At 39.6% G+C, this 12,866-nt stretch overlaps 1 protein-coding gene across 1 annotated transcript in view; it reads right to left on the reverse strand.

Annotated features, from left to right (window-relative positions):
* The window catches only part of CDC73 (cell division cycle 73), a 115,649-nt gene that overhangs the window by 10,678 nt on the left and 92,105 nt on the right, over positions 1-12,866 (reverse strand). The window contains exons 11-14 of the mRNA XM_054164932.1: positions 10,949-11,006; positions 7,947-7,982; positions 7,505-7,592; positions 1,266-1,427 (exon numbers count right to left, since the gene is read on the reverse strand). Of these exons, the coding sequence (XP_054020907.1) occupies positions 1,266-1,427; positions 7,505-7,592; positions 7,947-7,982; positions 10,949-11,006 (344 nt within the window). The remainder of the gene's footprint in view (positions 1-1,265; positions 1,428-7,504; positions 7,593-7,946; positions 7,983-10,948; positions 11,007-12,866) is intronic.

The raw sequence follows: 12,866 nt of genomic DNA on the forward strand, positions 1-12,866 counted from the left end.
CAACCTCTAGCAGTGAAACATCTTAAATTCTAGACAGTAGTAGCTGATTTTCCCATGGAGAAAAACAAGCTAAAGACCCTAGACCACAACCTATTTGGCCAGAAGCACTTTAAGAACCATTTTAGATGACTCTCAAAGGTTTCATCATTAAACAGTTTAAATGGTAGTTGATATTTAGCATTTCAAAACCACAAAATTCTGATGAGCTCAAGTTCTCAATACAGAGAACAAGCAATTTAGGAATAGGTCCTTTTCAAAGTGTTCCTCTCCATTAGAATCATAGAATGGTCTGGGCCAGAAGGGACCTCCAAAGGTCATCCAGTCCAACCTCCCCCCAGTCAGCAGAGATGTCTCCAACTAGATCAGGGTCCCATCAAGCCTCACCTTGAGTATCTCCAGGGAAGGACCCTCAACCACCTCCCTGGGCAACTTGTTCCAGGGTTCCATTACCCTCATAGAAAAGACTTGTTCCTAACATCCAATTTAAATCTACTCTGGAAATTACAGACCCACCAGAAATGTCACCATACTAAAATCTTCATGTTTGTGATGAGGAAGTAAAAAAGTGGCTGATTTCATTGCATGAAATAAACAAAAAGATGTTTCTCCAGAAATTTTCTGCTCCAAGAACAACTATGTTTTCATGGCATAAAGAATGGGCTACAGACAATCTGTTCCCAGCTTTTTCTTAAAAGCAAAAGCTATGAATCCCTTTCCCTAACCAAGGCTCTACTTTCAGAAGTAAGCTTCCATCACTGATTCCAATTCTGTGAGTCTCTTCAATACTGAAATCCCGGTTCGGTATTCAACAACGTTAGTGTTTTCTTTCTTAAACTATAAAAAAAAGTTGGCATGTCAGAGGCTGAAGGTCTGCAAACCTATCTTCTCAACAGACATTCAGAAAGCAGACAAGAAAGCAGGATTTTCCTTTGAGACGTCTCAGTGACTTGCACACTACAGAACTGTGAACCAGAAAACTAACATGAAAATTCCTGTTTGAACTTCTGGAACGTTTCAGGCAAACCCTACATGAAGTGAGTTGTGCTGCTCATACTGCTAATTGCAGAGTGTTGCCATTTTTAAAAGATTTAAAAAATAAGTTCAGTTTCACATTGTTTTCACCTGAAGGTTTCTATACAGTTAACAAATCCATTCTTACATCTGCTACCTTCACATTTCAGTGAGTTTAGAAGCATTTTCATGGTTCACTCCAAATCCTGCATTCTCCTGGTTAAGAAACTATTTAAAGGGGAAATCTATTTTACCAGTCCTGTGGCATAAGTTTCAGAGGTTGGTCTACTACTCGATAAGGTACAGTAACGCTGACTGTAGTCCCTCCAGGCTGTATCTGGTCCTTCCTTCTCTGTATTAGAGTTTCATTCTCTCGTTGACAGCCTTGTTTCTTCTTTTCATCTGAAGGTACAAACCTTGGGGAATAAAGGAACATTCAGTAGACAGCAACAACGTGTTTGATGTAATCAGTAAGAACAGTAACAACTTTATCAGAACCTCTCATTATTGGCACCAGTCACTGAAGCCATCTCCTTTTACTGTGCCAAGCCACCATCACCACTTGTTCAGAGCCACAAAAATAGAAGAGCAACATTTAATGAGTGAGATCACACCCTGCTAAATGGCTACAATTCCTTCTTTTTAGTATCCAAGGGTAGCATAGGGAAGCATGAGCACAAAAAACCCAGCTGCCTCCTGGAGCACATTTTAGAGCTTTTGCTCTCAGTCATCACAATTACATTTTCTACAGAAAGCTGAGATTTTTGATCAAAAAGGTTGGTGTTTGTTTAGTTCCTTTGACAGAATAAGTGCTCAGGAATAAAAGTGATGTGCTGCTCATGTTTATGTTAGCGCTATATGACAAAAATAAATGCTTAAGATGTGACCTCCTCAACTGAATTACAGGCCTTTTACTTGTCAGCCCCTCACCTTAAAAAACAATCCAATTCCATTTCAAGAGTCTCTTCTTCATGGCAATAATAAAATGAAATACACAGAACAGTTCCCAACATGGACATCATAAATGTGAGAATAGGTAGTAAACCTGTTTACTGATGAATCTCAGTGGGTTGTGTTGGAAGCAAAGACCACAAAATCATGCATTTTATAGAAGCAAAACTATGTCACAGAAAGGGAAACTGATAGGGACCAGGCCAGCCAGCCAAAGAGCAGAGCTCACACCCATGTTCTCTTAGCACTCACTGACTGTCTGCTGCTGACATTCCATTTCTGAAAGTTCTGAGAATAAGAAACACTACACTTCACTTAACTGTACAAGTTACCACTAGTGTTAGTGCTACATTCTAAAACATAGTACTCTAGACAATCAGTAAGATTTCTCTTCATTATAGTACAGATGGTGCTTTTTGGAAGTTTACTACATTTTGGGGGTAAGTTGCTTGCACTGTATCTGTTTGCTCTCTTTAACCTATTTCTAGCTGAATACTGAAACCCAAATTCAATGTGCTTAAACAGGCAGAGTGCACTTCCTATTGTGGGAAAAGACAGAAAAAGGGAATGAAAAATTAAATATGATAAAAAGGTCATAATTCATTCAACTTGAGAATATTGCATTTTGCTAACATCTTATATCCAATAAGAAAATGCCATTGGGGGGGGGGGGGGAACCCCAAACACACACACGCAAATGGTTTAAGGCAGCAAGTGGAAGCACTGTCAATAAATCTTCAAGCAAAACTATTTTACTTTCCTAAAGTAACTAATCAGATGAAATCACAACTCATTTCTGAAGTGTGTGTCCAAATGCACACACACTGAAAAATTAAGAAAAAAACCCCAAACAACTGCAAATGACTGTGAACTGTGCCTTAAAGTCGATGAGTACCGCAAACACAGCAAGAGCATTGCAGATGTTAAATGAGAAGCTAGAGATTAAATTGTCTCTCTCTCTAGTAGGGGTGGCAATGGCATTCTAAAGAAAATACAGACAAACAGCTACCTAGGACACACTGGTGAAAAGTACCCTTAGGCCATCAAGGCATTTTACCAATAACTGACAAAAATCAGAAAACAATTAAGACTTATATCTACCACGTAGCTCTATCTACCACAACTGGCTGACACGTACAGCTGCGTTCTACACATAGAAGTGTTAAACACAGTTCTGTTTTGGAATAAGTTACTGTGGTGGGGTGAAAGGAAAGGCCCAGCTTCCCCTCCCCCACGAAGAAGAAATAGCCACAGCCAAACTCAACCCGTAAAGCGTAAGGAAAAATGCTATATTTACAAAGCAATGATCGCAGGGAATTTATGTACACAAATATACAGAATTTACAATATATACAGAAATATACAGCAAAGAAACAAAATCAGAAACTAGACCCCCGACAGAGGGGGCTTCCCCCTGTGCCCCCTTCACCCCCAAAGAGGAGTAGAAAGAGCAAAGGGGTGTTAACAAGACAGAAGCGGCCTAAGTACAGGAGGGTTAGTAGCTTATTAATGCTTATCTGTTATTTGGCCAGAAGCCCAGAAGTGGTCAGCTAGAAGGGTGAGCGAAGGAAATGAAACTGAATGAAAGTTCCAGCCGCTCCGGGTCTTAAGATCTTACTCCCACCTAATCCACCAATGAAATTCGTTTAAAATACAGTATATTTACAAACATTTAGCCAGAGTGTCCCTTCCTTAAAGGCACAGCCTCAAACGGTCACAGTTACCAAATGGGACATCACAATTAAGTATTTCCAGTCAGTTTGCTAATTTTAAAACTCAAAAGTGAGATGCAGCATGGATGGTGAGCATACCTAAAGGCTTTTCCTGCCAACATGTTGCAGGTTGTGCTTTGCCAGTATTAACTCATAGGAAGCCATATTTTAGAACTTAAAATGAGGACTTGATTGGTGGTCTGAAGCTTTTAAAAACAAACAAAACAAAACAATAAAAATCATTCATGAGCCTCTCCTTCCCAATCAGAACTAAGGAATCTGAGTTGCAATGATGAAAATATCAAGGTCTTGAAAAAGAGAAGTTAAAAAAATTAACCCCTGCCAAACACCTTTTCACTCAAGTGGTGAGGTCTGTACAAAAAGCCAAGACCACCTAAATGGTGGAGAGCTTGAATAGAATTTTAGTCTCTGTTATATGTCCCATGCAGTAAGCAAGAAGAAACGCTTACAGAATATGTAAATGAAAAACAGCCACACATACATAACATTGATAATCAAATATTCATACAAACAGCAGTTGAAAAGGTCACATTTTTAATTTGCTAATGTGAGGAAGCAAACATTTAAAATGGAAACAGGAAGCCTAGCCACCCATGCCAAATTAGTCAAGAAGCAATACTGCTGTTCTACAGAGTCTAACCATTTCACCACTGTATTTGACACCTTTCAATCATGGCTGAAATGGGCCTTCTCTATTCTACCTCTAGCTTTAAATGTTTCTATGCTTATGAACTAATTTCAATCCTAGTTTATTGTCAACTTCTCTTCATTTAAGCCAGAAACTGTTACAGCCATTTAGGCACCATCAATTCACTTGTGCCTCAGTTATGTATCTTAGAATCATAGAACTGTCAGGGTTGGAAGGGACCTCAAAGATCATCCAGTTCCAAGACCCCTACCATGGGCAGGGACACCTCACACTACAGCAGGTTGCTCAGAACCACATCCAGCCTGGCTGCAAAAACCTCCAGGGATGAGGCTTCCACCACCTCCCTGGGCAACCTGTTCCAGCATCTCACCACCCTCATGGGGAAGAACTTTTTCCTAACATCCAGTCTAGTTTTGCACCATTCCCCCCAGTCCCATCACTACCTGACACCCTAGAAAGTCCCTTCCCAGCTTTCTTGTAGCCCCCTTCAGATACTGGAAGGCCACAAGAAGGTCATGTCAGAGCTTTCTCCTCTCCAGACTGAACAACCCCAACTCTCTCAGCCTGTCCTTATAAGCAGAAGAGCTCCAGCCCTCTAATCATCCTCATGGCCCTTCTCTGGACACACTCCAGCACATCCAGATCCTTCAAATAGAATAGAATTAACCAGGTTGGAAAAGACCTTTGAGATCATCAAGTCCAACCCAAGTGACAGGGCATTGCTGTTCAGTTACTTGCAAAAAATTCCTACATCCTAGACAAAAACTGTCCTAAAAGACAGATTCCCAGCCATGAACTTAAGTTTTTATTTTAACTGATCTCTAATTAAAGTTTCAACTAACTTGTTCCTTATTTTAAGAAACTTATAAATGGAGGGAATCCCAAAAGTTGCTTTTATTTGAAACCCAAATACTCATACTTTATTATCCCACACTTCATAGACTGTGTTACCTCAGGTATCAGACATGAAAGAGAATTTGGTGGGTATACAGACCATGTCAGTGTATCACAGTTTCCATACCCTGGAGACCTTTCTCCCAGGGTTCTCCTGTATTTCTCAGCGGTCTTCACTGTGATGGTTTTTACTCTTCCAGCCCTAACAAACCCTACTGCTTGTGCTCTGTCATTGATCTCTTCTGACGGCTGAGAAGAAATCTACCTGCATCTTCCTCAGTAGAGGTAAGGGAGAGCATTCATTTGGATGTATGTGGACAACATTCATTCCAAAACTTGTGGCAATGACAGGTGTCTTCCAAATCTCTACTCTTCTGTCAATTCAAGCTGAAGGCGAGGAATGAGTTAAAGAAGGCAGTGATTTAAGAGCCAGAAATTAGGTAAGTCGTCTTTCCTTGGGAAACCATCACATATCTATCAATCACATTCTACATCAAGGCTTCTAGGCTAGTTCTACATTCTGCATACCTGAACAGCAAAAACAAACCCTGCAGCCATTCCTAAACAAACTACTTCAATAAATTGAAATGCAAAAAAATACAGGCCAGGTGGTACATTTTCTAGAAGAGTGCTAGAACTGTCATGGCTGAATTAATATTTTGCTCTTCTGAATTCTGCTATTGCGCTTCTGATTCATTAACATACCTTACCACTACAGTTTGTCCTTCATACTTGTTTACTACATCAGTGTCCTCCTTCGAACCCTTACATTTCATTTCATTTTTTTCTCTGGATCATGTTGCATGCACTCCAACAATCAGCCTCCTCCTGGGGCACGTCTTGAGAAGTTAACTGTAGCTTTACCCCAGTGAAGCTGAAAACAGCACAAGCCTCTAGCACAGCTATACATAGACATGACACGTAGGTGCTTTACTCCATTACAGGTATTCCTGTGCCTGAAAGTAACAAGTTACTTAGATGTAAAACCTAGAGCTTGTTGCTGAGAAGTATTTTCTTAAACACCAAACCCCACGTAAACAAGCAACATCCTACAACAAGAAAATTACACCAGTCCAGTAACGGCTTACACATTAAACTATAATGCTAAAAACCAGTTAAATACTTCAGAGGGTGCACCAGGAGTCCAGTGTGCTTACTGGATCTTTCATGGCATGTGGGAGTAATCTAGGAATTAGAAATAACTGGAGATCAGAAGACACATGGAATCTCACAGCAGTTTAAAAAACTTCTAGGACAACTCCAGTGACAGCTGTAGCAGCACAGAAAGGAGAGTCCACTTTTGATGAAAAGCAGTCTTATAAAGGACTAGCAAAGTGCTGAAGGTGGAAGGAGAGCAAGCTCTCCCTTGCTTGAAAGTTCCACTGGGGACAATCTTTAACAGTGCATTTCTCTGTGAAAATGACTGACTCTTTGAGAAAAATTAACACGCTGGCAACTCTAAATACCATCATCTGCTGGACAAAGATTTGCTGCTTGGGTTTTTTTGCTTATTTTATTGTTTGTGGAGGTTTTTGGTTTGTTTTGGTTTTTACCATGAATTTTACGTTATTGTGAAGAAAGTAATTTGTAGTGTTGATTGCATTCAGACACTGAATTAAGCACTAGAATCAGGTATGGAGACAACAGATTTTAGCAACTCATTAATATTTCCTCAATAAATCTGTGTCAGTATTTCATGACCATACTTTATTCTTAATTTTGTTGCATGTGACCTTTAAAATTTTTTTCTGTATTTACACAACCAGCTGACCTGCTCAGCTGTGAAGTGTCATTTATGTAACATAGAGGCCACCCTTCATTCACCTGCTCCAAGATAACAGTGGTCATTTCCTGAATTTTTTTCTGAGCTCCATGAACATTCTGCCTTCACCTCTCTTCTCTAAGGCTTCTTCCATTATAAGGGTTCATTGCTTGGTTGCATATCTGTGCCTATCTCTCACACAAAAATCCCCCAACACACTACAGATATTAGCAATGGTACTCTAAAACTTCCTTTTTGAACTGCCCAATTGGCCCAGAGTTGCAGCTGTGCTAGAACTCTGAAAACAAGTCTCTGCTTTCCCCCTACTATTCAAGAGGCATTACTTTTTATTCATTTATTTTTTTCACAAGAGGTGTGTAAAACTAGCTCCCCCTGAAACAGCAGATACTCCCTCTTGCTTAATTACTCATTTCATACTGGTATACCTTTGTATCTGAAAACAGGGCTTTTTTTAAATACAAGATGTTCTAATTAGCTACTTACTTCAGATCTTGCAGAAGGTCCTTTGCATTAAGCATCGTTATTAAAGACGTCGTGGCTGCTGGAATAATGATTATTGGAGTTCGAGATCCTGCAAAGATAATAGTTGCATTTGCCTGAGTTGTTCTTTCTGTTGTGATGTTGCCTTGTTCCCCCCTCCATTTTTTTCATGAAAGAAACTACACATAAAAACAAACCTCTTGGTTAACCGATCCAACTTATTCAGAAAAATATATATTGTAGTATTTCCTAAGGAGGAGACTTCCATTCACCATACCTCAGTGTCAGGAGTCTCTAAATATGAGTAGGACCCATATTTAGCAAAACAGAATGTTGTCTGCATTCCACTGCTTTGTTCACATTTTTGACTATGATTCCAGCAAAAGACAGAGTGGGAACTGCTCACACAAAAATGAAGGGGATTGGGTAAGTAAAACTGACTCACCTTTTTTCTGGTTTGGAGGTGGTCTTGCTTGAGAAACTGTGGGGGGAAAAACAAAAGCCCACAACAGAAAATATGTCAGAATGACTAATACACAAATACAAATGTCATTGCAAAGCAACGTATCAATGGTTTTAGTCACAGGAGTGAACACAGAATAGACACAGCAGAGTCATTAGATCATTTTCATGTATGCAGTATACAAATTGACAACGGGATTCATAATTTTGGTCTCTACTCAAAAGGTAAACAGCTTCTGACCATCTGAAATGGATGTCAGAGCAATTGAGTCAATCTCCCTTAATTTTACTGAAGCTAGTCATCCTTCTCCCTCTTCTTCAGAAGGTTGGGGCACTACAGCACTAACAAAAATTGCCACGGGTCCTGAAAAAAGCTGCTTGTAGATCTTAAATTCAATAGTGCTGAACTAACAAGAAAACTGTTTCACAACAAACTAATCTTTCTAGATCCTCACCTTTTCACTAATTGTGAGTATTGTACACGATCTGTAGATCATAGTTACCATAACACATGTAGAGCTTTCCACAATCAGAATCTGAATTTCAAGCCGACTCAAATTAGTTTTGGATTGCAGCTGAGTTACATGAGCTCTTTGAGTGCCAGCATCAGCAAAACTTGACAGATATGGTAGCACTCAGGCAAAAAAAAAAAACCACACACAAAAACCCTCCAACACCCACCCCCCTCCCCGACAACCAACCAAAAAAACCCAAACAAACTCACTCTTCCTCCCCAAACCACACAAGCAACCACCACTGTTGAGACAGAAACCAAAGCATTCCCCTCCCATGCCCTCATAAATGTTTCCTCTTCAGCCTTGCAAGTTGTGATCTCCTCAGCATTGGAGATACTTCAGTCCCAAGTTGGAAAAGCATTTGTTTCTTCACTTTGGTGCTATCACCAAACGGGGTGGCTTCTTCCAAATAAACATGTTATGGATCTGATTTCAGGAATCCTAACTTGAGGAGAGGAGTGTTGTGCTTGGTAATTACTAGCACGTGTTAATCCTCATCCACAAAATGAAAAAATACTGAGCAGCAGAAAGATTGATACAGATTAACTCAACTGCTACTATGCGCAGCAAATTTCGTTAATTGACTTCTAATTTCATGGCAACAACCTGCTCATGTTTATTTATGACCAACTGTCTCAGTAACTTCCTAAAGCAGTATAAATATTCACAACAGATAGCTGCCATTGTTGAAATATTGAGACCATATCCTTAATTATCTTTTCCTGACACTGTCAAACATACAGATATATATAATTGGCCCTTAATAATAAAAATTTCCTGAAATGTACGGACAGCATTGGCTGCTCCACTCCACTCTCCCCCCAAAAGGAGGATATTAAGAAATGTGATAGCTGTACCAAAAAAAGCTTAGTAGAAAAGTTCATATTGCAGAAATGAAACCCCAAAAATCTTAACATCAAAGCGCATCTCAGATATTTTTTCAAATCAGTATAGTACAACTCTTTGGTCCAACTCAACTAACACTTACCTGCAAAGTAACATTCCCCTGGAAATAGCATGTTTAAAATATTCTGACTGCTAAGAACAGAAGAGGGGATTTTTTTATAGGTTTCAAACCCCAAAATGTCCTAGACTGGGCAGAAAGATCGATGTGGGTTTGTTTTATTGAAGCAAGACAGACTTTCTTCATATTACATTTCTCTCCTTTGTCTCTTCAATTTACAATAGACACAAAATGATGGATTAGATTTGCCTTAGAGAAGGGCAATATCAGTATAACCTATGTAACAAACAAAAAAAGCCCCCAAACACTTCTGCCAGTTAATGCCCATGAAGTCACAAGCAGTAGGGAGCTGTGACAACTCAGTCAGATTTCTGTTCTTGCCACTTCTACCCTTTTCAGACTGCTGTCAGCTCCATTTGCATTATTATGCATAACAGGGCTAGTGAGATAAGCATGACAGGCAGCATGACCTTTCTAGTACCAAAATAACCAAACAGAAGCACCTTTGCACAACAGCAGTTAGGGATGCTGAGAATATTCAATTATAGAATAGATCTGGGGGGAAGAAAGATTTTTGTACAATATTAAGTCTTAGCATTAAATCCTACCAATAAATTTCGTGGAATTAGGAAGGCATGCACTGAAAGCATTTAGTAGTCTCCAGAAGAATACACAGTACAGCAACAGTACTTCTAGAAAAAGTATATTAAAAGGTAGCTTGCTTTCAAAAACCAAAAAACCTAACAATGTCCCTTTTTCAATAGCTTTATAACAATAATAACAATGATCTTGTTCTTAAACAACACCTTTCACTTGAGACTTTTTGAAACCTGAAATTGTCATAGTATATAAACTAGGCACAGATATGCACACAGCTGTTTGGAAATGCTGATGCTCTCATATGTGGTCTGTCCTGTTACACTCTAAGGATTTCTCCTTAAAATAAAACAAAACCTATCTAATTCTATCTTTGAATGACAATTCAATCTGACACAAAAAGCCAACTTTGTAGCTAAAAGTCAACTAACTGGGAATTAAAAAGCCAGCAGAGGATTCTGGCCCCATTAAATATACCTTGTGTGACCAGAAGTGTGAAGAAGCAATAATACCACATTCAGAGAAAGACTTCTTTCTGATACATTAATAGAAGTAATAATATATATTTTCCAGATTAGCTTTTCTATTTAGGTTGTTTCTCCTTGGCGTATTAAGCAGCTCTTACACATGTGAGCTGGCATTGTGAACTACCAAGATGATTCACCAAGACGTTCAGCACTTTTCAATTTCACCAGCACATCCTTTCGACAGGCTAATTGGGCAACACGCTGACAAGAATGAACTCAAGCCCCATGGTACAACATTAACCAAAAGGTGATGTGTTATTTCTGATACATGTGCAGGTAAACGATGCAAATAAATGATCCTCACTAACTGAAGTTTTAAATGGCAGGTTTTTGAAACTCAGGCTTACTTGGAACAGAAGTGCAAATGAGACTGCTGCCTTACCTGGTCGTGGTACAGGCTGTGCTGCTGGAGTCTGTGTTTTTCGAGCAGAAGCACCTTCCTTTAAAAGGACAGAAGAAGTAACATTAACAGGAGAGGTAACATTAACAGCTGACCTTCTTATCAGGTACATGAGGTTTTTAAATTAACACAGAGCTACGGAGGGTGTTATGAAAATGAGGGCAATACAATTACATTAAAAAAAAGAAAATAGTGAAAAGATTCAGACTTTTTTCAGAATCTTTTTTTTGATTTGACGAGGAAAGATAACCTCTTACGAGGAGAGACAGAGGGAAATGGGGCTCTTTAGTTTGGAGAAGAGGAGACTACAGGGTGACCTCATTCATGTTTATAAAGATGTAAAGGGTGAGTGGCAAGAGGATGAAGGCAGGCTCTGCTCGGTGATGCCCAATGACAGCACAAAGGGCACTGGGTGGAAGTTGAAGCACAGGAAGTTCCATGGAAACATGGAATTTTTTTTTCCCCTGTGAGGGTGACAGAACACTGGAAGAGGCTGCCCAGGGCGGGTTGTGGAGTCTCCCTCTCTGGAGATATTCAAAACCTGGCTGGATGTGTTCCTGTGTGATCTGCTCCAGGTGATCCTGCTCTGGCAGGTGGGTTGGACTGGATGAGCTTTCAAGGTCCCTTCTGGCCCCTAACATTCTGTGATTCTGCAAGCTTTTATCACCTTACATTTTAACCATCAAATGCCTTTTTTTTTTTTTTTTTTGCATTCAAAGAACTCTTTTCATAGTACTGCTTCATTTTACTTATGATCACTTTCATAAAGAATTAGAAACAAGTCTACGTAATTGTTTATGGAACTTCTACAACAAGATCTCCTTACATTCTGGATGGAAAACAAGGACCAAGAAATTGGAATGCATTCCTGCCTTGAAGATTTTTAGAGTCCAGAAATAGCACTTTCGTGATAACTAGTTCTGATCATGCCTTATCCTGTTACCTTAATGCAACAAACAGAAGACCTGCACTACTATTTATTCTTGTTAACTCTGCAGAGTCAACATTCCAAGTAAGACAACAGTAAGGTCACGTCTGGTTTCAAAGCAACGCTGAATTCCTGCAAGAGCAAATTCTGTTCTCAGTTACTGCCATTAAACCTCACTGAACAAAACTTACGCTACCAACACTGAAAAAAATTGTGATATATTCTAGCCCCTTCAGCTTGCAAGGCTGACAGAAAACCTTTTAATGTCAAACCATTAATTTCATCTCCCCAGAGAGGTTGTGGAGTCTCCTTTTCTGGAGACTTTCTGGATGCATTCCTGTGTGACCTGTACTAGATTTTGTGGTCCTGCTCTGGCAGTGGGGTTGGACTCAATGATCTCCAGAGGTTCCTTCCAACCCCTAACATCGTGTGATCTGAAAATCACTTAAATGCTATACAAAGCATTATCCTACAACTACAAGACACTCTGAAAGGTCAGAGATCCCACTGTGGGAAAAACCTGTTGGAAAGGACTCTAATGTGGCATGACCACATTTGTATGACCCTGAGTAAATAACAACATGTTTTGTAACTCAAAATAGAGCAAGCTGATGAGCAGGGGATAACAGCAAGAAGACAAGGTCCATGATTTAAGTAACACTTAAAGAAACTGCTTCTAAATTTCCACCACGGACATGAAATCTGTTTTTATCTCAAAGATTTGAAAATACGAATAGAAGAGAAAAATCACTTGACAGGCCCTTAGAAAACACAAACTTATTCAAAACGTCTCTCCCCTGTTTAGTCAAAGCTGCCCATGATCAGTCACAATAGGCTGCAGTTGACCTTTGGTACAGCACACTGCTTTTGTAACTTTCACAGTCAGCAACCTCCTACTAATCTTCAGTATAAGGATTTAACCCTGCACTGCAAGAAGTGCATTAATCCCAAGTTTTGCTGTACTCTTTTCTG

Source organism: Dryobates pubescens, chromosome 11, assembly GCF_014839835.1.
Source record: "Dryobates pubescens isolate bDryPub1 chromosome 11, bDryPub1.pri, whole genome shotgun sequence".
In the NCBI taxonomy this organism is placed as follows: Eukaryota; Metazoa; Chordata; class Aves; order Piciformes; family Picidae; genus Dryobates; species Dryobates pubescens.